The sequence below is a fragment of the Schistocerca americana genome, chromosome 6 (genome assembly GCF_021461395.2).
Source record: "Schistocerca americana isolate TAMUIC-IGC-003095 chromosome 6, iqSchAmer2.1, whole genome shotgun sequence".
Lineage (NCBI taxonomy): Eukaryota > Metazoa > Arthropoda > Insecta > Orthoptera > Acrididae > Schistocerca > Schistocerca americana.
In genome coordinates, this window is record NC_060124.1 from 535,826,346 (window position 1) to 535,852,497 (window position 26,152).

At 38.8% G+C, this 26,152-nt stretch overlaps 1 protein-coding gene across 2 annotated transcripts in view; it reads right to left on the reverse strand.

Moving 5' to 3' along the window:
- The window catches only part of LOC124619376 (5-oxoprolinase), a 204,989-nt gene that overhangs the window by 59,727 nt on the left and 119,110 nt on the right, over positions 1-26,152 (reverse strand). For both annotated transcript variants that reach the window (XM_047145702.1, XM_047145701.1), the window contains exons 11-15: positions 24,480-24,757; positions 13,021-13,168; positions 12,775-12,887; positions 869-1,142; positions 387-631 (exon numbers count right to left, since the gene is read on the reverse strand). In XM_047145702.1, coding sequence (XP_047001658.1) covers positions 387-631; positions 869-1,142; positions 12,775-12,887; positions 13,021-13,168; positions 24,480-24,757 — 1,058 coding nt within the window. The remainder of the gene's footprint in view (positions 1-386; positions 632-868; positions 1,143-12,774; positions 12,888-13,020; positions 13,169-24,479; positions 24,758-26,152) is intronic.

The following is a 26,152-nucleotide window of genomic DNA, read 5'->3' on the forward strand; positions in this document are numbered from 1 at the left end:
GTAACTGTAGTTCACTTCCTAAAGGTATAAACTGGTGAGCAATTCAGTCTCATAATTTCAAAGAAATAAATAATGGTAGATAAACAAATGAGTCTACAAAATAAATTTTTAACTCAGTCCAGCACCGTATACAAGCTACTAGCAACCCACCCCAGTTTTGCACAGGTGTCATTAAGTATCTATGGTGCTGGGAATCAAACCTTTGATCTCTGAGAGGCAATAAGATTCCCTGACCAATCAGAAACAGGGGTACACATTTTTAGTAAATCTGGTTTACATCAAATGCTTTTTTGGAAAAATTGTTCCCTCTCCCATTTATTGAGTTGAATTGTCTTATTTAAAAAAGGCTCAATTTTATAATATTTGAAATAAATGCATTAGCATACCTGAAATCACAGATTGCAGTTCCTTCTTCAACATCAATTGTTACTCTTAGTTTTATAGGAGACCCATCATCCATGTACTCTTCAGCCTCTAAGACACTTTGTCCAGTTCTCTCCTTTGCTCTTTTTCCGATTTCTCTCAGCATGTCCCTTACAGCTATTTCTGCATTGGACTGAATATGGCCCATGTATGCTTGGACAACATCCAGACCATATGCATCAATAAGCTCTCGCACCAAACTGATGCCCTACAAAGATTTACAGCAAGAAATAAGAAGTGAGAATTACGTTCTTTCTTTCATAACTATTTTTAAGATAATTATTATTTTTGTAAATGTTCATAGTAATAAGAGCCAATAAATGATGCTGTTATTAATCTAATGCTTCATATATTATCAGAATGCAAAAAAGTAAGTGGAAAGTTCAATGATTTGTAGTGACAATATTTGTTTGATAACTTTGCAGATGCAAAATAAGTGTCATACCTTCTGGTTAGCTGCGATCTGTGCTCTTAGATCAGACAAATTGTCCTGAAGATTCCTGGTTCCTGAAGACCCGGGAATTTTCCCTGGTGCCATGAGAGCATCAATTAACTCTTGTTCATTAAATACTCCTTTCTTCACAAGGAAAAAGCTCTTGAAACTAGCTCCCTCTTCTATTAGGCTTTTAGAGTGTGGAGGCATGGATCCTGGTGTAATGCCACCAATGTCTGCATGGTGTCCTCTACTGGCAACGAAGAATACAGGTTTCTTCTGGTCCCTGCACAATAGATAATCTTCAGTTACATATATGCAAATACCGACATTCCATTATTTCAAACCTTTCTGCCCAAAATGCTTACAACTGTATATATGCAACTGACTTAACGCAATATGTTAAAACCATTTCATTTTCCCCCTTGACAGAACAATACACAACAAATGGAAAGCATTTACTGTATTCAAACCTCATAAAATGGTAAATTCGGGTGTATTCAAACCTTATAAAATGGTAAATTCATGTATTTGGTTATCTTTTGGATTTTTACTGTTTTCTTATATGAGTATATTTTTTGTTTCTTATAATTCCTTGTCTCCTCACACCATATTGGCTACTTTACATTCATTCTCCGGAAAAGAAATATCACAGGTGTTTTAACATAACATATGTTATAACCACGAGTGACCGGCAAGCAGTGCATGGCAGAGAATGGAGATGCGAAGCCGCCAGTCAGGGGAGCCGCTGAAGGTATCACTAACAATGAACTGACAGGACAGTCAAACAAGTAGGGTACGACAGACACTATGACTGACCAGGACACAACACAAAGCAAGCAGCAAGAACTGAGGTGATAAACACAGCGAGACAACAACAATGCAGGAACACTCCAAACAATGACAGTAGGCATTTCAACACACGGAAGTGGAAAACAGTACGGCCAAGATGCACATACGAACTATGGTGAGTACCAGACTGCCAGGTGGCCGCCTAAATACATGACCGTGAGAAACACGATTGGTCGTGGACTTCACATGTACGAGTGATGCACTCACACAGTGAGGCTCATGGAGCAGGTGTGCGCCAGAGCACAGCAACCCCTTGTGGGTAGCCAGGTCCATATCCTCTAGCGCGCATTCAGCTTCCATGCCGTCCGACACCAGATACATCTCCCCGAAAGCCTGTAAATTGGGGCAGAAATGCCCTAGACGGTGCCGTGGTGGGCGGAAAGAGGAAATGGAGGGAGACCCTGTGTCATCGACCACCAGTGGTGGGTTGGGAGGGAAGTCTGTGGAACCCATCAAAATGTTACAGGAGGGCAGGGCATCGCGCAGCACCTCCGATCCTTGTGGATACGGGAAGGAGTGCCAGCATGCCTGTGGGGAGCCAGCGGCTGTCAGAGTGGGGCCGACTCAACGGCCTTGTGCACACAAGAAGGAGGTGAGGGGTCGGAGGACTTGAGGTACCACGAAGGGGTATGAGGCCGGAGTTGGCTATGGTGGCAGCACTCAAGACCCTTCTTTGTCTGTACCGACGTCACACACCACCCACGGGTCGCGACTACTGTGGCGGGAGTCCAAGCAGCCTTGCCCCATACGAGCAGGGTCAGAAGTGGGGCTCAGAAGGCGACAGTTTTAGCAGATGGTACAGGGTCCATGATTGCTGCCCATGGAAGAATCTGGCCGGACTTTGACCATCAATTGGCATGGTGTGATAAGTGGTCAGGAATAAGGCAAGGGCTGACACGATTGCAGAGGATTCGACTGCTTTTGTCAGCTGTTGTTTAAATGTTCTGACCAGTCATTCTGCTGTGACATTGGAGGACGGATGCCTTCATACAGGACATCCCCCAGTGTCCGTGGTTTAGCAAGCGTAGGATGCAGTGGCGCAAATCGGGTGGGATGATCAACCAATGGGCGTCAGCCACGGCAGCTGACAAAAGTACATTCGCCACAACCAAGAGCCTGTGTGAGAGGTGCCACCAGGGGCTAAATTCAGTTTTCAGCCAGCAGGTCAGATAGGTGGGCCAACCAGTAGTAGAGAACCCACTGGTTGTCTGATGCGACCTGTGCAGCCGTGATGGAAAATCCATCCAGTGTACTTTGGCAGGTGGTATCAATATGAAAGCAGAGGACTTCCTGTTGATCAAACTCTGAATCAGGGCCTGAGGGGAGACGTGACACGGTATCTGTGTTGGAGTGTTGAGAGGTGGGATTATATTGGATAACGTACGTGTAATTGCGTAAGAACAGCACCCAGCGCCAGAGATGAACAGTTCGCTCTGGGAGGTTTGTGTGTGTGTGTGTGTGTGTGTGTGTGTGTGTGTGTGTGTGTGTGTGTGTGCGCGCGCGCGCGCGCGCGTGCACACATGCCGGATAGGGTAACCAAAGACTTGTAATCAGTGAGGAGAGTGAACTTCGTCCCAAACAGATAGACGCAAAACTTTTGAATGGCAAACAATTGCCAGATCCTCTTTCTCAATCTGAGAATAGTTCCTCTGTGCTGGGGATAGCATCGTGGATACATACGCAATGGGCTGTTCTGAGTCATCTTCATTCCTGTGAGCCAGGACTAGTCTGGAGAGAAGGCAGTAAAGGCAAGGGGGGCCTGAGCATAGTTTTCAAGCGGAGGAAAGCTTGATCACAGGCAGGAGTCCAGTTGAAAGGCTCCCCTTTGCTATGCAAACGATTGAGGGGCTGTGCTACGTCAGCAGCCTGTGGCAAAAACTTCAAGTAGTAGTTAACCTTGCCCAAAAAACCTGCAGGTGAGATAAATCATTGGCATGGGGAAGGGAGTTGATGGCCATGACATTGCAATCCATTGGGCGAATGCCATCTTTACTGAGCCAGTGCCCCAGGTATTCAACTTCCAGTTGAAAGAAACTACACTTTTCCAGCCGACATCATAAGCCTGCAGCCTGCAGGGTGTGAAATAAGGTACTGAAGTTTTGCAAATGCTCGTGACATGTACCATAGGTGACCAAGATGTCATCGAGATAATTGACATGAGCCAGGACGGGCTGAGTGAGCCGCTCCAGGTACCTCTGGAAAATGGCCGGCACCAATTGCATTTATTCTGGAATGCCTCATCTAAGGGTAATTGGTGGTAAGCCTCTGCCAGGTCGATCTTAGAGAAGTACTCGCTATGCGCAAGTTTGGTGAGAAGGTCTTCCTGTTGGGAAACGGGATAAGTTTCAACCAGGGACTGTGCATTGATTGTAATGCGAAAATCCCCACATAGGCGAAGGGAGCCTTGGGGTTTCCTGATCACCACTAACAGGGTCGCCCAAGCACTTGCTTTCACGGGCTCAATGATTCCAGCAGCCTGCAGTCTGCATTCTTGCTCGACTGCCAGACTTAAGGCCACCAGAACGGGTTGAGCCCGGAAGAACTACAGCTCAGCATCTGGTCAGAGAACAATATGCGCCTGGAAGTCCAAAGCACAACCTAAGTCTGACTGAAACAGAGAGGCATTGTCCGAGCACAGTTCGTTGAGGTACTGGAATGGGGCGGCAGTGTAAACGATCTTAACTTCATCAGAAATCGAAAAGCCAAACAGTGTGAAAGCATCAAGTCTAAAAATTGGAAGCCAAGGGATAGTCAACCACCAGTAGGGTCAGGAACGGAGAATATATGTACAGGTGCCTTGGACCAGAAACTGCCCATGGAGGGTGATACACGCATCAACACATGCGAGCAATTGCCGAGAGTTAGGAGACAGCTCCATGGAACCCAGGCGTGTATACATCGCCAAATTGATCAAGGAGATGGTAGCCCCCATATCAACCTGGAAACGAATATCCACGTTAAAAAGGCAGAGGCTAAGGAACAACTTCTGCACAAATGGGGCGTCCAGTGGGACGACTGACTGCAGCATGGGTGAGGGTGGGAGAGGGTTGGGCACCTGCAACAGGCATATAGGAGACTGCCGTCTTTCTGACAGAGCATGCATGTCTTCCAGCAATGGAGACAGTCTGCACAAGAGTGGGCAGGAAAAGACGTAAGTGACCACTGATGAGGGGCCCAGGTTAAGAATAACAACCATCCGTGACTTAAAATGCTGTGAAATGTTGTTTCAGATGATGCAAATATGTTTCCCAGTCTTCCTTAGTGTCGTTAAAGAGTGGAAACAATGGCAGACATGGGGAAGCATCAAAACCAGGGCACCCGGGAGCTGGTGCGGTATGGCATCCCATGCCGTCACTTTGACCATCAACAACTGCAAGGATTGCTGTAAGACATTTAACTGGCACTGCTGCTGCATGAGTTGCTGCTGTTGCTCCAGGAGACAGACCAACTTAGCCTTCATGCTACTAAACTTTTTACCTCATTGCCAATGTTATACCCACAAATGACCGGTGAGCAGCGCACAGCAGAGAATGGAGCTGCAAAGACACAAGACGTGGGAGCCACTGGAAGTATTGTTAACAACAAACAGACAGGACAGACAAACAAGTAGGGGACAACAGACACTATGACCAACCAGGACACAACTTGAGGCAGGCAAGAAAGAACTGAGGTGATAAATACAGCGAGACAACAACAATGCAGGAACACTCAAAACAATGACAGTAGGTATCTCAACCCATGGAACTGGAACGCAGTACGGCTGTGATGCAAACACGAATTACGGTGAGTACTAGACTGCCAGGGTAGCACTGCATGGCCGCCCTAAATACATGACTGTGGGAAACACTATTGGCCCTGCACTTAATGTGGTACAGAGAGTAGTGCACTCGCACAGCAAGGCTTGCAGTGCAGGAGCAGAGAGATCCCTAGTTGGCATCCATGTCCTTACCTCTGGCGTGCATTCAACTTCTGCACCTTTGGACACCAGAACATCCATTTCAGTTGCAACTTAGATCCTCTGCTCTAGTTTTTTCCCTGGTACAATTACATTTCCTTCATAATTTTAATGAGTAGGCTACTGAATATGAATATATGTTGTAGTAAAGACAGCACCACAGTCCTACTCAGACAACTATCTTACAATAACGCGCAAGCATAGAAAACTTAATATTTGCCACTGCCTATTTCGTTTTCACAATGAACAGAATGCTCTTACATTAACATTTTATTATGCACACCAGTCTGATGTTATCTGTCTTTCTACTGAATAAAATTCTTATACTTTTCACAGTATGTGTCAAATTTATAGAAAGTTTCTGTGCAAGATTTATAATAAGTGTTGTTTCATTCACAATGAGTGATGTTAGTTGCCACATGCAATAGACATGCTTTGTTGGTGCCCAGTATTTTCGTTATACTGAGAGATACACTGACAATATACAGATAGCTCTCCATCTCTATATACACTCTCTAACACTGCAGTTCTCATCTTTATCTTTGGCACGTGTAGTGTAGAAAGTGTCACAGATTCAACTAAGTAAAAACTCTGCTCCATCAAACCTTTCTTTCCACATGCAAGCCAACATCCCAATTTCCTTTGTGTGAGACTCTGCGTGTAGATATTCTGTACAGCAATAATTTATTGTTCATGTCGTTTTCACATAATCTTTCATTAACACTGACAAGACTTATGTGTACGAGATATATTGTGTATTTTCAAACATTTGTGAGTGGTGGGTAAAATTTATCACATACTGTCAATTTTAAACTACATTTATGCTTCTTAGAAGTATTACGCAGCAATATCCTAATCCAGAAACAATCTTTCCCCTTAATTTTATTGTGTATTATCTCTCCAAACACAAATTCTGGTCCTCTGTTCGCTTCTTTCTGTATATTTGGGCTAATTCATGAACTACTGTGAGGATATTAATACAGTTTTCACTAATGGGTAGACTCATTTATGAAGAAGGTTTGTGCATATAACTTACAAATATTTCAAACAAACTGGGCGAACTGTGATGAATTTGTCAACCGCCACTGTGAAAACAATGCCATTGCCACCTAGTGATGACCAGCAGAACTCCTTGGGTCCACAGCTCTGCACAGCACACTGTACCCACAGCCAAACTGGGTGTACCAACAACAGAAGAAATCTGTCTGGCATGTCACGGTTGATGTGGATGTGATATTATTTGTCACAGTTGGTGTGGACAATTTGAAATGAAGCTACATCTTGTATGCACCACTCTATAACCTAAGTGAACCAACCAGAAAGTAGCAGCACTGCTCATAAATTTTGGTCGATTCACAAGCTTGTTAAAGAAGGAACAACATGGGCATAATCTCTTCGACACCTTAAAAATAGAGGATGGAATGTAATTAACCAATTCTTGATGGATGACTACAGAAAATTTCAAAAGACTTCTAACTGTCATAAGAAATTATTTGAGAGCAACTGCTTAGCAAAAAGTATGATAATCCAAATCTATGGTTTTTAATTTTTTATGCAAAAAGTAAAACACTTTCCAAAATACTACTTCAGTGAGGTATGCAGCTCTGACTCATTTACACAAGGAAAGTTGTTTCAGCAGAGAAACAGATGATACAATTTTCAGCTTTCTGCTTTGCTTCAATCAAACCTAAATGTGAACACAATTCTTTGCATGGCAGAGTGAATAAGTCTGCCACAAGGAGTTTGTGACAAAGAATTGCAGCCACCAATCTGAACACTGAATCAGTGAGTACTAAGATTCACAAGAGGAGTGCTTTCAAGGACTAAACATTTACATCAAGCATGTTTCTTTTGTTCATTTCTTTTATTTGTGACCTTTGGATATGATCCACTTAGCCAGCCTCTGATCCATGATACACTACAAATTCAAAGACACATCTAGTCTCTCTCTCTCTCTCTCTCTCTCTCTCTCTCTCTCTCTCTCTCTCAGGATTTGCATAGAATATTTACATTGGTTGTACACATATTGATTAAATTATGATGTGCTACCATCACTGCCATGAGATATCACTCCAAATGCCACTTATATATGGATCAGATAACATTCATGTCTCTTAAGAAGTTCCCTGGTGTGCTCTGCTTAAATCATTTCAGGTACATGAAACTGATGAAATTCAGTTCCCTAACATTATTCTCAGAATTTTAATTATAACACTATGCAGTGCCCCTTAACCAAATTTACCACCAAGCCAGACAAGCTGTCTGACCATAGATACTTGGGCTACCTGTGTGAAGCTCGGGCAGGTTGCTAGTTTATGTAATAAGAGCTATATGTTTTAGAACTTTGGAATGCATGTGAATAGTGTGTGTGACATGTTTTATAATTAATTGTGACCTAAAATTGTGTATTCTGTAAACTTTGGTAGCAACAGCTTTGCAGAAAATTATTTCCCCCTTATTGCAGGGCAATTGTTTATGCGACTTGTGCAATATTTCCACATTTTTCCACTCAGTGACTTGTTTCTTCATATAATTGTTGTATGTTTTACTATCACGAATTCAACTACTGAGGTGCAATATTGTGTTTTGTGCACACTATAACTGTCATATCGTATTCCTTACAGTTTCCCCTTTCAACATTGCTCTATACTGTTTACATTTGTTATCCATTAGCACTGTTTTCAACCCTGTTCCACTAGCATGTTTGTGAGTATTACTACCATGAAAGTTTGAGACACAAAGTTACCTTCAGGGTACCTGAAAATTTTATCCCAGGCCCTTCCTCTCATTATTTACACATAATCACTTTCTTTGGTGTTGCAGCTTCAGATCTTGAAAAAGAACATACAAGCATTGTACTTAACAGATCCTGATATTAAAACAATACCAGCAATGTCAATTTAAATGTATTTATACAGTGTTCATAAAATATAATTAAAATCTATACAAATAAAAGTCAGTTGCCGCATGTATGAAAGATCATCACTTGAGAAGAGCTGGACCAATTTGGTCAATTTATTTTTGTTGTTTATTTTTTTATTTTACACATCTAGTTTCGTGGGACCAAATTGAGGACCAAATCTTCATAGTCATAGAATCACAACAGAAAAGTAATAATAAATAAAATAAAATGTTTATGAATCCTAGAATGATGACTAGCTATAAGTTTATATAGATGCAAACAACAATGTAACACAGGAATTAACTCAATTTTTTAAGGAACTCCTAGACAGAATAGAAGGAGTGACCATGAGAAAACTCTTCAGTTTAGATTTGGATTACTGCCAAGATTTTTGAAATCTTGTGGTAGCTTATTGAAAATGGATGCAGCAGAATACTGCCGTGTATTGTTATGTTCACAACTGTTATGACAATCTTCATGTGAAACAAAATTTTTGGGAAATCCATCAGAAAAGTTGGAAATTTGGTTGGTATTTTTGTACAAAAAAATCAATCAAGGAAATGTGATGATGGGTTTGACAGTTCTGCTGTCACATTTTCATGACAACAAAAATTTGTAACATTCAGTCTGACAGGTCTGCTGTCACATGTTTTAATAAGAACAACAAATTCTGCATTGAAGTTTGTTATCAGTGGTGATCATGTCTTTAATGTGTTGCAAAGATTAAATTGATCTCAGTTCATTACAATTTGGTGTGTTGCAAATATTCAATTGATTTCAGTTTGTGGTTTATTTCTTTGGACAAAATACCAGCAATGAGGTGTCGAAACATCAGTCACCATATGCACAGTGCAAGCCAAGCTACAAGACTGCCAAGTCAATGAGACTGACGAAGAGTGTAGACAGTGTTTGCAGACAAATTGAAAAAAACTTCTCAAGCATGATCCATTATGACTCCAAAACAATGAATTCTGATTTTTTTCATTACAATAAATTCATGACCTTACTGAACCTGTTCTTGTTTTTATTCATACAAATTCGAGGAAAGATCTGGTTGGATGAATCCCTTCTCAACTGACTGACAACACACAGCCTAAACCACTGGAGACAGAGACATGTTACACAGTAAACACTTTCTGTTAAACCAGCTGTGAGAAACAACACATTAAGCTGTGCTGTGAAAATGTGTGGTTTTGTTTTCCTTTTTGCAGTCATTTCTAACTGAAAACAGGAAAGTTGTGTTTATGGCTAACTTTATATATTCTGCAATATATATATTTGCTAACAATACTAGCTTTCCTGCATATTCCACTGGCTCAACTATTGAAGTGTTTACTTAAAACTTTCAGTCTTTAATTAAAAAAGTAATCAGTGCCATAAAAGTAAATCACATTATTTTCTTGAAACTAATCTGGCATGAAATTTTCTGAAATTTAACTGAATTGAGCTTGTTGTAACTTTGATTGCAGTATTTCTGCACTGAATAGCCATTCTGAGTGCAATATTATTTCATGTGTTATTTAGAAAAGTTATTTTAATAGTTTTGGTCAGATGAGACAGTGCTGTCCTGCACTAGTAAGCATCACTGTGTCTGAACACATGTTGCATTGTTGTGTACATGTTATTTGAATCAGTAATTACAGTAAAAATTATAGCACTAGGTTTTTTCAAACTGCGACAAGAAGTGTGTTTCATTATATCAGAGCAACTCAGTTTTTAACTGAATGGTGGAAAGTCCAGGAAGAAGTAACAATAATATGGGAAGGGTGGATTGCTACTCACCACACAGAGGAAGCATTTCTAGTGTCTGTTTTCACTGTGCCTGCTTGCAACTCAATGCCCCCTCTCTGTGGTGAGTAGCACTCTATCCTATCCATATTGTCAATTTTCAACTACACGAAATTTACGTATTGTAATAGCAACACCTTTACATGACAGTTAATGCACTTGTTTGTCTAAATTACAAGAACCACTGCTGAGATAATTCTAGAGAACAGTCCGCACTTCTACCATTTTAGGCTCCTAAAGATCTGCATTACAATTATCAAAAAGTCCATACATTTTAATAGGAAAGTAGGTGTCATTTTTGGCAATAGTTGGATATTTTATCATCTGATTTTGGCTGTCTTCCAAACCCAACTGTTTTATTTCTGAACTATTAGGTTTATGATGACACAGTCATTCTGATTTAATTGATCGGAGTATGGGGCTATTACATGTTCTGAATATATCAGCTAAAACTGTGTTAGTGTGGTTTCTACATCAAAAGTAATATCATATAGAGGAGATGCTGAGTCACAACTTACACATACGTGACCACTGTCTCTGAGCACTGTCACTGTACTGTGGACTGCAGTCTGGCCACAATGGCCAGAGACAGTGATCATGCGTGTGTGAGTTGTGCTTGCTACCTGCTGCATTACGTAAACTTTTTGGGTCCTCCCACCCAGCAATAATTTCCATGAGCTCCAAAGACAGGAGAGGAACATGCCCCCTCCAACATCCTCACATCTTGACACTCTTACTTCCATTAACATAAAACTACCACCTCCCACAATTTATTTATTTTTACTATTTATTCAATTATATTCTCTCTCTCTCTCTCTCTCTCTCTCTCTCTCTCTCTCTCTCTGGTTCCTTCCCATTCTTTCTTTACAATTCTTAACACTGCTATGCTACTGCATGTTCCACTTCTCATTACTCTTCTCCTTACTTCTCCCTCTCTTCTATTATCAACATTGCAGGAAAAGACAAATTGCTACTTACCATAAAGAAGACATCAAGCTGCAGAGAGGCACTATTAAAAGACACTTACATAAAACTTTTGGCCACAGCCTTCATCATTTAGTGACACACACCCTTCACACACACAAGGAGGCACATCTCACACACATGAGACTGACAACTCCAGCATCTCAAGCCAGAATGCAACTACCACATTCCGGCCCGAGATCTGTAGATGTCAGTCGTGTGTGTGAGGTGTGCTTGCTTCTGTGTGTGAATGATGTGTGTTTCTCTTTTGCTGAGGGAGGTTGTGGCCGAAAGGTATGTGTAAGTATCATTTACTGTTCCTATCTTCTTTACGGTAGCAATGTGTCTTTTCCTACATTGTTGGTATTCCTACCCAGAGTTTCCACTGTTTGATCTCTTCTATTATCTCTTGACAAACTGGCACAGTGCTTACTAATGCACTATTTTGAACTTCCTATTCTCCCTGATGCCTCCCTATTCATTTCATCTCCACTTGTCCTCACAACACATCGATCCCTTTTACCATGAGGTCCAAGTACATGTCTATTGGTAAGGGCTATTTTGATTTCACACCCTGAAGATAAGTACTGGCCTGCCATTCCATCTCCTTGAAATGAAGAAACAGGTGGATTTATTTTTAAGGCTTTCAAAAACAAATTTACTTAAGAATGAATTTTAACTCTGCAGCGAAGTGTGCACTAGTCTGAAACTTCCTGTCAGATTAAAATTATGTGCTGGAACAGGACCTGATCCTGAGACACTTGCCTTAAAGTAGACTGACTTGCTCAGTTGATGGAGCATGTGACTGCAAAAGGCAAGGATTCAACATTCGAATACTGATCCATCACAAAGTTTTAATCTGCCATGAGGTTTCAAATTTACTTCACATCACACAGGAAATATTGTTACTGAAGAATACAAGCAACGCAACAGCAACAAATTGTTATAACTATACAGACATGATAAGAATAAAAGAAATAAGGTGAAAAACTAGAAATTCAACTCTGAAGGATACAACTTAACTGTGGTATTATGAAGAATTCTTAACAGACAAACAGAAGCAATTAGTACTGCCAATAGACATGTATAATAGTATTTGAGCTTTTGTCTCCCTTCATCAGTCTTGCCTCATCCTCACAATAGTAGGGTGCCTCTCATCCTGGGATCTGAATGGATTTCCCTTGCTTTTTAACCCAGCCCAATTACTTCCTCTTTCTTCCCTAAGGAAGAAACTAATAGTGCTGAAAGTTAAGGTAGTTTCTTTACTTTTGCGAGTGTCGGTTGGCAGAATTAAGTATTTTGCCTCCTGGAGGTAAGTACTGGGCAGAAATTCTGTCCCGTAATTTTATCTTTGTCTCATGTGAATACAAACATGACAATCACACAATTCTCACACAACTGGTAGATAGCGAAAAGATTAACAACAACCACAGTATGAAATACAATAACGTTAGTTACCTGTAGAATACAGGTGTGATGACAGTTAAGTCTGGAAGATGAGATCCACCAGCTGATGGATGATTTGAGAGTATGACATCACCTTCATGGATATTATCTCCTAGTACACGCATCTGAAATATTTTAACAGATATACATTTTTAATGAGATAAATTTACTATGAAAATAGATTTAATTTAACAATTGTTATAACTTTCTTCCATCTTCCAGCTGAATATCCATTTACGTAATGTGAGAAAATTGTACCTGATACTGCACAGTCTCTTGCATGGCCCCCAAATGGACAGGGATGTGAGGCGCATTTGATACAAGGCCACCATCTGGTCCAAAAAGGGCACAGGAGAAGTCCAGCCTCTCCTTAATGTTGGTAGAGATAGAGGTTCTCTGTAAGATTCTGAAAATTGCCGAACAAATAGTGTTAGGATTAAAAATAAATTCATAGTTACACATAATGTAATAAGCAGCATACTAATTTGACATGATTTATCTAAGATCTCAAAGCTTGTGGCCACAATAAAGGAGAATAATTATCAAACAATGGAAACGCCAGGTAAGAATATCAGCAATGTAGGAAAAGGGTCACTCCACATCAAAGGGCCCAATATTAAAAAGTGTGCCCACTGTACCAACTCAAATGAAATTTTGTGTTAAGGTTCTATATGGTCTTTGATGGTTGTATACCAAATTTCAGTAGAGTATCTTCAGTGGTTGAATTTTTAGGGGCTTTTAAAGAGAGGCTACTCACCTTCACATCACGTAGGAAGGTGCAAATGTATCAAGTTTGCAAGGCATTTTTTAAAAGTTCTAGCACACATTTGTTCATTTGTGAGCCAAGGTTTGACCGACCACTGTTAATTTTCATATGAACCAATCACATCAAAACTTCATATGGTTACTCTTACCTATGATGTCAGTATATGAATCAGATTTAATTAACATTGGATGCCTAAATGGAAAGATATGCATTTGCAAAATTTTCCAAAATTTTCTATGTGCAAATTTTTGGGGAGGTAGTATCTCAACTGTGTCTTGTGAAATCCTTTTTTTCTTGCCACATCTGGAGAGAGCATGCTTTCAGCTTTCAAAGCTATATTGTTTAATTTCTGGAACTTCCATACTGATTGGTAAGAATACCTATCAAAAGTAGGGTAAATGGATTATCAATAAATACAAAAATTTAATACAGTTTGAAGCTGTAAATCAAAAAATGTGTAACTGTAGTGTCTTAATAGTATAAGATTTGCCTGTAGTTGAGGGAATGTAACTATGCTTACAAGAAGTGTTTTTACATAATTTTACAGCATAGACTATCAATATAAAAAAAAAAACCCACAGAAAATGCTCTTAAGATTATAAAATCTAGAAGATCATAATGGAATGCTATGTCGCTTTACAATGTTTTAATCCTACAATGCATAGTGGAGCATATATGCATTGTAACTCAGTTTCCACCGACATTATAAAGCAGCAATAGTTTGTTAAGGCTCTATCCTCACTGCCATGATACATTGCTGAATCACTACTTTCAACTGTGCTTTCATTATTGACAATTTTCACTGTGTCAGTCTTCTGTATTGTGTAGTCTTTGGTGTTGACATTGTACACTCTTAGTGTTGAGTATTGAGTGTTTGAATAATCAATAATCATTGTTGTAGTTCAAGCTAAGTATTAAAAAAATATGTTTTGATGGCCTAATTTGTACATTTTATATACAAAAGACTGATACTTCTATGGTTCAAAGACAGTTATTCATGATCTTTCAAAATTGCTTGTTACAGTTTAATAAACTATTGAATAAAATAAACCAAGAGATCCTTTCGCCCAGCTACTTTGGTAGATCAGATGAAGCTGATTGTCATATGTCATCACCATTCTATTATGATGAAAGTCAATTACAATCAGTTAAGGAAATATCACCAATGGACAAGGAGCTTCTGTGATGTAGGTCTTGGCTTGATTTTACTGAAGGTGCTCAAATTTGTTCATACCATAATGTCTTGTCGATGATAAAATTTCAATTCCTGCAGAAGACTAGCTGCAGCCCAACATGTAACCAAGAAGTCTTTAAGGGCAGTAACCATTGCAGTGTCTGACAGGTTAAATTACTGGCTAATGAAGTTTTTAAACCTGGTCATCATATTTGTACCAAATATAGACATCAAGTCGCCCAAAAAGAACCATCCCACCAGGACAAGCAAGAATCACCATCCACTGAAGACACTGATGATGATGATGATGCTTGATTTACTGTTAATACTTCATTATCATCACTTGGAGAGTCAGCATTAAAGCTTCAATGGATCAGCAAAAAGGGATACATAAAGTGCACAGTTCTGAAAGCCCAAGACAGCATTACTAAGGTGAGCCAAGTAGATACTGCTCAAATACAAAAAGAAGAGCGTCAAAAATGTAAGGATATGGACATCTTAATTGACGAACTTAAGATTAAGCTTCGGGCTTCAAGAAAGTTCAAAATTTGATCCTGGCCCCAAATAGCTGGACTATAGGAAAAACGGCTAATGAATTTGCTGTTTCGACTAAAATGGAGAAGTCGTCTAGGAAACTAAAGATGCAAGGTGGTATTTTGACAACACCTGCAAACCAAAAAGTGAAAAAGCGCAATGATTAAGTAAAACAAAATGTCCTCACTTCTTTTTTTTTTTTTTTTTTTTTTTTTTTTTTTGAGAGTGTGGTTTCCTTGTTTGTGCCCAGGCTACAACGACTGCGTTGCAGTAAAAATAAATGGGGAAAAGATTCACAAGCAGAAACACCTGCTCCTTTAAAACCTGAAAAAAATGTTCATTGCTTCTTGTAAGCAATGTGGAAATCAACTGAGCTTCTCAAAATTTTGTAAGCTCAGGCTGAAAAGGTGTACTACAGTTGGTACTTCTGGATCACATTCAGTTTGTTTATGTGCATTTCATCAAAATGTCGAAATAATGTTGGCTTCAGAAACATCCATCCAAGATGACTACAATGTTCTGAGAGGGAATAAAATTGTATGCAATTGGAATCAAAAGAGTGTATGCTGCAACATTCTGAGGAATATCAAGGAAAAATACAACTAGAGGCTTTTCTCGAAGACACTTTTAAAGACTATGACCCTGAAGAAACAATGTAATATAAGCAGTGGGACCATACCAACAGACACACATTGGAGACATGTCAGAGAACTGCTGAAGATTTCATGGAGGCACTGAATTTGAAAATTACCTGTTTAAGAAGCCATCACTTTGTGACAAAATACCTTAAGCTGATTAAAAGAAGTCTCGCAGAAAATGAGTTAATTATACTGACAGATTTTGCTGAGAATTATTCATTTGTCGTTCAAGGTGCTGTGCAAGGATTTCACTGGGAGAATAGTCAGGCCACATTACATCCATTTGTTATCTATTTTGCTGGCAAGGAATGTCAGAGTATTAGCATCTGTATGATCATCAACTGTCTCAGTCATGGTACCATTGCTGTCTATGGTGGTGGTGGTGGTTAGTGTTTAACGTCCCGTCGACAACGAGGTCACTAGAGACGGAGTGCTAGCTCGGGTTAGGGAAGGATTGGGAAGGAAATTGGCCATGCCCTTTCAAAGGAACCATCCTGGCATTTGCCTGAAACAATTTAGGGAAATCACGGAAAACCTAAATCAGGATGGCTGGAGACGGGATTGAACCGTCGTCCTCCCGAATGCCAGTCCAGTGTGCTAACCACTGCGTCACCTCGCTCGGTCTGCTGTCTATGCTTTTCAAATAAAGTTAATGGTGTACTTAAAGACAAAGATTGAAAACATTAAGAACATTTATTTCTTTAGTGATGTTCAGCAGCTCAATATAAGAATTTCAAAAATTTCATCAATTTATGTCTGCACGAAAAGGGTTTTGGCGTCACTGTCGAATGGAATTTTTTTGGAACAAGCCACGGTAAATTGCCTTGTGATGGCATGGGGGGGACAGTAAAAAGACTAGCAGCCCATGTTAGTCTGCAGAGACCCTTAGGTAACCAAAGACTGACTCAATATGATTTGTTCAAATTTTGTGATGACGGTATTCCAAGCATAAAGGTTTTTTTAGATATTAAAAGGTGATTTTTTAAAAAAAAAAAAAAAAATCAGCCTGATCAAGAAACAAGGTTTGCCACTGGACATACAATATTTGGAACAAGAGAAAAACATCAATTTAAGACAATTGACTGTAATCAGCTCAGATTATGCAGATTTTCCAATGATGCTACAGCATTCACAGTTAATGCCTCCAAAGCAGATGAAGAAATTCCAGCAATCTCAATTGCAAGTTTACAACCAGGATAGTAATGCATATATGACGATTTTTGGTGGGTTGGAAATGTGTGTGAAGCTTCTCATGAACAACAAGATGTCCTTATCAGCTTTATGCACCCACATGGTTCTGTTCGTTCCTTCCACTGGCCAAATGCTAAAGACACCTGCTGGATTCCTGAGCAAAATATTGCCATAAGTTTAGCAGCATCATCAACATCATCATCAGGAAGGCAATACAGTCTTCCTCAATATGTCCTTGACAAAATTTTAGAACTATTTAATAAACAAAACGGAACAGATTTTTTTGTGTTTTTGTTCTGCAAATTTGCCATGTTGTGTATTATACTTGTTTTAGGGCATATCTTCAATTAATGTTTACAATTGATTTATATACTCAAATAAAAAAATTAATTGTGGTACTTAATGAGCCAAATATTTCACTTTTCAGTCTTCTCGAAGTGCAAAGATAATAATTTTTGAAACATATTACTACTCATCAATATGCAAGATCCAGAAATTAAACAATATGGCTTTGAAAACTTAAAGCATGCTCTTTCCAGATGAGGCAACAAAAAAAATGATTGAACAAGACAGAGTTGAAATATTGCCCCCAAAAAATACCCTAAAATTTGCACATAAAAATTTTGGCCAAAATTTCAGATGCATATCTTTTCATTTAGGCATCCAATGTTAATTAAATTTGGTACATACATACATCTTAGGCAGGAATAACCCTCTAAAGTTTTTGGAGTGATTGGTTCATATGAAAAGTAGCAGTGGTCGGTCAAACCTTGGCTCTCAGAATAGTGCAACGATTTTTTTAGTCGCTTTACAGGCTTGTATCTACATTTAGGTGTGGCTAAATCCCAAATTTTTGCCATGGTGTCACTCAGCATACAGAGTTGTCTATGCATATTAAAGCAGACGACCAAATGTTTGCAAGAACTTTTAAGAAGGCCTAGCAAACTTGGCACATTTGCACCTTCATATGTGATGCGAAGATAAGTAGGCTCTCTTTAAAAGCCCCTAAAAATTCAACCACTGAATGTGCCAAACTGAAATTTGGTTTATAACCATCACAGACCATATAGAACCTTCACACCAAATGTTATTAGATTTGGAGATGGTCGAGTGGGGACCCCTTGTCAACCTTGACATGCAATGACCCAAAAGGCAGATAGCTACTTATTGTAAAAAGACACGTTAAGTTACAGACAGGCAAAATTAGAGGACACTTACATAAAGCTCTTAGTCACAGCCTCCATCAGCAAAAAAGAAACACTCACCATCCATACACACAAGCAAGCACACCTCATGCATGCAACTGCAAACTCCAGCATCTCCGGCTGGAATGCAACTATCCTGTGGGATGCAAGCAGCAATCTGGAGGTAGCAGGAAAGGGGAAGAGAGAGTAGTGTACAGGTGGGGAGAGAGATGAACACTGTCTGGTGGAGTGTGCAGATACTAGAATGCCAACAAGTGCAGCATCAAGAGGTTGTGGGGCTAGAAAGTGGGGAAAAAAAGGAGCAAAAATGGAGAGGAGCAGGGAAAGATGTGCAGATGCATTGGCAGAGGTGGTGGTGGTAGTAGTAGTAGTAGTAGTAGTAGTAGTAGCAGCTTTATTCACCTGTAGATTTCTTTTTACAAGGATATAGGACATGTCAAAGTATTTACAAGTTTATATCTAAAAACAAAGATGATGTGACTTACCAAATGAAAGTGCTGGCAGGTCGACAGACACACAAACAAACACAAACATACACACAAAATTCAAGCTTTCGCAACAAACTGTTGCCTCATCAGGAAAGAGGGAAGGAGAGGGAAAGACGAAAGGATGTGGGTTTTAAGGGAGAGGGTAAGGAGTCATTCCAATCCCGGGAGCGGAAAGACTTACCTTAGGGGGGAAGAAGGACGGGTATACACTCGCACACACACACATATCCATCCACACATATACAGACACAAGCAGACATATTTACAAGTTTAGATCAATTTAAAATAAGCTAATTCGGATACAGACATATTTACAGACTTCTAGTTAGAGACAATCATTAGATTTACTCCTGGTATACAATACTTTTTTTACAAATAACTCATCAAATAATGTAATGCCACACTGTTCACTCATGTGTCACTATCAGTCACCACACACACACACACACACACACACACACACACACACACACACACACACACAAAGCGCGTGCACGTACCACAACTTCTCATTTCATTTGCTATAGTGAAAAACTGAGTCAACATCTCTCCATAATGAGTGAGATGTTGAGCTCAGAAAGAGGAAGAGGTGTTAGTATTGTGCTATGCATAGCTTGGGGGTAAGTATTTCTTGAAAGGAAAAAAGAAGGGGAAAAAACAAAGTGAATGTGTTACGCTGAATGTTGGATGTTTTATAATTATAATAATAATAATAATAATAATAATAATAATCATTATTATTATTATTATTTATATAGCATTTTTGAACAAACACCTACTCTGTTTTATCTAAGTAATCCTTCAATGTATAAAATGTACTGCATAACAAGTACTTTTTAGCTGTCTTTTTAAATAAGTGTATTTTTGAAATTTCTATAATCTCTTTTGGTTATTTATTGTACAGTTTTATTCCTTGGTAGAAAATGCTGTTTTGAGTTTTATGTTTATTTTGTCTTGGTAAATGTAAGTTGAGTCTATCTCTTGTTGCAAGGTCATGAACAGAAATGTTTGTGTAGTAATTACCAATGTTATTTTTGATGTGTACAACTGACTGGTAAATGTATTCACATGGAGCAGTTAAAATCCCCAGTGTTTTGAACAGATCTCTACAATGAACTCAACTAGTATTTTTGGTTATTATTCTTATAGCTCTTTTCTGGAGTTTGAAAATTGTGTTCATATTTTGTGCATTTGTTTCCCAAAAAAGAATGCCATAGCTAAGAATTTAGTGTACATATGAATAATATGTAACTAAAAGACACTGCATGTTACACACTGGTGGTCATTCATCCTGGAGGACAGCTGGTTGGTAGTCGTACCAATATGAAAAGCTGTACAATGATTGCAGCATAGCTGGTAAATGACAGGGGTGCTTTCACAGGTGGCTTGGCTCCTGATGTGGTAAGATAATTATTATTATTCTCTAACTACTGGAGATAAAGTGCAAATCCTTTTTCTTGTTGAGTGAATGATGCAAAAGATTTAATTCATTAAGTATGACTGATAACTAATTTGCTCTTCATCAACCAATACATATACATTTAAGCATTATGCTACAACATGAACTTCTACATAACGTTTTAACTGAAATGAGACCACTGAATGAAAGGTCTTAGGTTTTAAGTTTAAACTAAAGACTTTCATTTTAGTAAACCTTTATTGTTCAGTGACAGAATAACAGGACACTAAATTTCAGTGGACTTTGCTAATACACATACATTTTCTATAAAAGTAAAGCTTCGTGAGGCCAAGTGAGAAGCTTCTGAAATAAATAATCCAGTACACTGGCATGCAAGCCACAAAAGTGGTGTCAAATCAAAACATTTGTAACAGGCTTGGAGAGACAGGACATTTTTTTCCCCCTTATGGCATCTGTTCTTTTAATAAGCAAGTGATCTGTGGGCACTGAATATTTGCATAGCTAATTTTCGACTTATAAATGAGCAAATATCATTCAGTGTGTGTGTGTGTGTGTGTGTGTGTGTGTGTGTGTGTGTGTGTGTGTGTGTGTGTGTGTCTGTTTCACACAAAAATATTTTTATGGAGAAGAAATTATTTCTTCTACAAGTTAACATTTTGAGACTAAAGAAAGATTTTCTTATAATGATAGGAACTGGTCAAAATTGAAAGAAAAAAAATGCTCTTCACAATAAATTTTCTGACAGTTTTAGCGGAGTGACAAATATAGATGATCAAGCAGAATCAAAACCTGTTTTACTGAAACTAACAAATGTTATGTTACACGACTGTGTGTGTTCCGCAAAAAAATTAAAAACCAAATAAACATATGCCTAGTTGACCATGCCAAATTATTTTGAAATTCATTTCATTTAAAACCATAACATTTATAAACTACACGGTGTTGTTATTAAGAACAAACCCTTTCCATATAATTGTAAGCCAGTCAAAAATAGTAAAAGCATCTTTATACGAAATTTCAAAAATTATAGTCCGTCCTAAATAACTAGTTATTCTCTAACTTTCCTGTAGCCTCAGAGTTAAATATATTCTGACATGGCTTTCACCACAGAACAGAAACTACCATTTTCAGATGTGTTGATCAAGAGGAAATCAAATGGTACTCTAGGTATAGAGTTTACTGTAAACCATCAGATACAAATATGGTATGTAAAGTTCTGGCTGACTATAGATAATTTAGAAGTAGGGGTAACACATACTCAGTGAGTTGTTACCTTTTCTCCTAAATTAATTACCACTAGGTACAAACTTACAACCACTTGTACACTGTCACCACCATCCAGTTTAAAAAAGCGGTGTTCTCCACACATTGGTACATTGAGCCCATATTTCATCTGATACTGAGAACATAATTAACACACTAGGAAAAACAGGCTTCAGCAGTAATGGGTATACACAAGCCAGCAAAATTTTACCCAGCCTTTAGCTGTACCAGTGAATCATCAGGATACAAATGAGAAGAAGGCAGAGATATTGTGAATCCACACCTCTTTCCATAAACTGGCAATATCGCCTCTGTTAGTACTCTCTCACGCAATATTGGGTGTGTTACACAGAAGTAGTGACAGCAATTCACATTCCACCCACATACAAAAATTGAAAGTATTTTTTGGTAGTAGTGGAAGAGCACAGCACCAAACACCTGACATGTCAGTGTTTACAGAACTTTGTTTATGACTCAACACACCATTGACTGCTCCCAAATCAAGATGCTAAAACTGACATATAGCTTACAGAACTTGGCTATATGATAATTCACAGAAATTAGTATCACATGAAACCCATTTAACCCTGGCTCATGCAAATAATATAATAATGTCCCACTACTTAATTAATGGTAGATGTCAAGCTGAGACTTCATCAGTCAAGCTCAAAAGATCAATGGATAAACAAATAATCTACTAAAAAAGTGGCAGCAGGAGAAAAAAACATATGAAGGATAAGGACACTTGCAAGCTTTTGGAGACAGTGGCTCCTTTTTGTGACAGAAGCATTGAAGAGAAAGGAAGAGGAAGATGGAGATGGAGGAAAAAGACTAGTGAGGTTTAGGAAATGGGAAGAGCTATGGAAAAGTCATTCTGCTAGACAGAAAATTTCACAAGATGGGAGATGTCGTTTGCGTCGATGTTTCACTACATTTGTTTAGTAGAAAATAGTTTTATTGCAATTTACCTCACTGTATCATGAGTTTCCAAGACTATGGGAACTACAGTCAAGGACAAAAAACAATATGTCACTGGCCACTATCAAAATGGTAGAGGTATTGCATCTTTCCCGGCCATATATTACACAGAAAAAAGTTAAGATGAAAATCAATATTCTGCGCACGACATACAAGCAGGACTGCAATAAAATTAAAAAGAATTTTAAAAAAATCAAAGTTCTCTTGTACTTCCATGGACGGTGTAGTTTACACTGTGTGGTATTTTAATGAACTGTTATCAAAGGACAAAGTAACTCATACTTCTGCTCCTTTCTCTCTCTCTCTCTCTCTCTCTCTCTCTCTAACTCTAAACGAGTTATGAAAGTTTCACTGTCCATTTGGAGAAAGCTGATGCAACCAGCAGGTTCTGAGTATAATGTTTCCTTTAACAAGTTTCATAACTATATTTCTCTCTCATCTTAAACCATTTCCTGGAGCAGTATCTCCTTTTCTTCTCAATATTTAAACACACTGCTGGGGTCAATGTTAGAAATGTTTTATTTGCATTTGTAGCCATTCCCACTGCTGTCAGTATACAGCATAAGTGAACAGCATCTGCCTCAAAAGTCAGGCTAATTTGACAAACTTTGTTGGTTCATGTACAAGCTCGTGCAATAAATCCATGGCCTGATAGGAGTTAACTTGGCCAACAAGTCCGACTGTTTATGAAGGCCTTAAGACTTGTCTGATGCTCCCCCCCACCACAACCTACACCAGCCCTGTAAAAGGCTAAACATATACTGCCAATGAGAGAACTACCTGTGAAATGACACATCATGTACCAGCTGTTATATGAACACTGTTCACCCTTCTATATTTGTATGACTACAAATAAGTTATTAGGTAGGACGAACGGGCTTAGAGTGTGTATCATGACAGACAAGGCCTCAGTGTCCATTTCATCACACGTGCCATATGGGATCTCCCTCCTGACACCAGTCTCTCAGAACTCTGCTGGTGGGACTGGCATTACAACAAATGCTTGGTTCTCACCACCCTCTTGGCATAAATTTATGTTAATTTCTATGGTCTCAGCAGTTTTTTTCCCAATGCCTATTCCTTTTCAACAGTCCCCTTTTATTTTTCTATATCTTTTACTTTTCAACACTATATTTTCGACCTCCCACCCCCTTCACCTGTCTACCATGTATAATGATCTTAGCTTGCCACTCTTATTGACTCTTGCATGATGGTTTTTTTTTTAATCTCTGTTTTGCTTATTACCCTATTTTCCAACATTAAGTTCTCAGATTTAGAAACATAGTCCAGTGCAGGCACCAACAGTCAATCTTTCCTTCTCATACTGTACAGTAAGTCTCCCCTGACAGGGTTCTGAGTAACTTTGCCATAACCTTCCCCATTTCATAAACTTCACCAGTCTTCTCCGTCACCCCTCTTTCTTTCCCTTCAACTAATCTGCCAGTAGAAGGAGCCAATGGCTCAGAAAGTTAGCATGTTTCCATATCCAACTGGCAAGCACATTTTTTATGCATCTAATTTTACTGCATTTTTAAACATTGATTAGTTTCATTAGTATAAACAAGGTGGGAAGTTAAAAATAACTGTGGCACTGGACAGAGGGGTAACAGTTGCACTACCAACCCAGTGCCAGACAACTGGCTTCCCACTGCAGCCCATAGAAGACATATGAGGTGGACACATGTGAAACATGAGTGCTCCTGGGCCTCCTGCCATCAATTTCACAAGATCACCTAACATGAACAACTCAACTCTGTTTTCGAAATATTGTGCACATCTTTCACAACAATCCAGCCTTTGTCGCAGAAATCTTTGTCCAATTAGTGCGTTTCCCAAGATGTCAGAATGAAATCAAACCCCAGCTGTGACGAATAAACTAAAAATTACTGCTACCAACAGTTTTCATATTGGATTGTAACAACTGTATCATCTTACAAATCAATACTCAAAGTTTCATTTCATACATGTTGAAAGCTAAATAATGTAAGTGCTTCGATCAAAACTTTTAACTCCTATAAAACCATGATCAAAAAGTTGTCCAATTTATATTCTCTACAAACCTTCCCATTTGTTCAGCAATACTCATGAATCTGTGTGAGAATATGCTGAGTTGGATTGAATCTAGTTCAGTGCCAATCTTCTTCAGTTCTCCTGAGCCAATTGTTATCTTAACGTCTCCACCTGATGTTATGAGAGCAGTGCAGTCAGGTTCTACCAGAATGGTGCTGAGGTTGTCCATGATGATAGCAGGCCCTGCTATAGTGTGTCCAGCTTTCAGATCACTCAGTAAATATACTGATGTCTCTCTGTAGCCACCCTCAAAATAGACTTTTGTTACCTAAAATAGAGAAAACTGCATTAAAAAAGAACAACTGTTACTGTTTTATTGTGTGCTAGAAAAACTATGACAATATTCAATCCAGTCAGTACAGAAATGAATAAAATTTGTATGAATAACTGGCTTCCATGTTTCCTTTGCTTAATTCTGAATATTTCACATGGCTTGCTCCATGGATATATATGTGTCCTCTTGTGTGCAAATTACATTGACAACTTTGTATAGAAATATATTCCTAGCAAATATTTTCACCTTTTCAGAGGCCACGAAAAATAGCTCATCAAAATGTCATCTTCACTACAAAATTCTATTCTGATTTGGAAATGATCAACCAGTTTCTCCTTCAAATCTATGAGCTTCCAAAGCCATTATCTGAAAATGTATCTGCTTCATGGAATTCCATCCAAATGCTACGTAAATCATATAGTATTTCCTAAGACAATGCCAGTGGCATTCTGCTTAAGCCCTAAGTTATCCCTACACCTCTCACTAATCTTCTGATTCACATCTCTATGAAAAGCAATTCAAATATCCCTGCCCTTCCACTAAAAACCAAATTAGTATGATTGAAAGGAATCACGTAGTTCATCATCTTTCACAAAGCAGTATCTATACCGTAAGTAACACAGAACTCTCTTTAAAAATTAATAGGCATGGACCACTGATTTACACAGACAATATGCACAATCCTTTAACAGTCATATGGGTACACAGGTGTACATTTAAACAAGTGAATTATTGTAACAAGTGACTTACTTTCATCATATATTACCATGATATAGAGTTAGAGTCCCTGGTCTATTTCATTTATTATGTCTTTATGTAACTTGTTCTATAATCATCTGATTTATACAGCTACATTATTAAACAGTTCTGTTATGTATTGATAATTTGTGTTGAATAATGTATGTGTATCTTATTGTTGTCACTAACTACATTGCTATTAAATTAAGCACTGAAGAATGCACTAGGGACCAAAGCACTGATGCACAACATGTCTGACATTACTGCATTACTTGCCGGAGAGCTGTGCAGGATAAGGTAACTGACTGATGAAGCAAGGGAAAGCTCTGCTTGCCATGAATGGCATGGTGTTGGATACAGTTCAAGTCTCTGAATGTCCATCTTTTCACAGTTGGTTGTGGGACCTCAGATGTTCAGTACAGAATGTCAAATCGAACACCTTTCAGTGGTCTAAATTTCCAAATTGTTATTTTATTGGGCTACCAGTTTTGGCAATACATTACGCCATCTTCAGATGATGTTTGAAGGAATCACTGTCTCAAAAATCCATGGATACCGGTCTTTGAATGCTGGCCCCTAATTCAATTGGACCAAAGATGGGAATCTTCCCACACGTTGGTTCGGGTGCTTGAAGATGGCGTAACATATTGC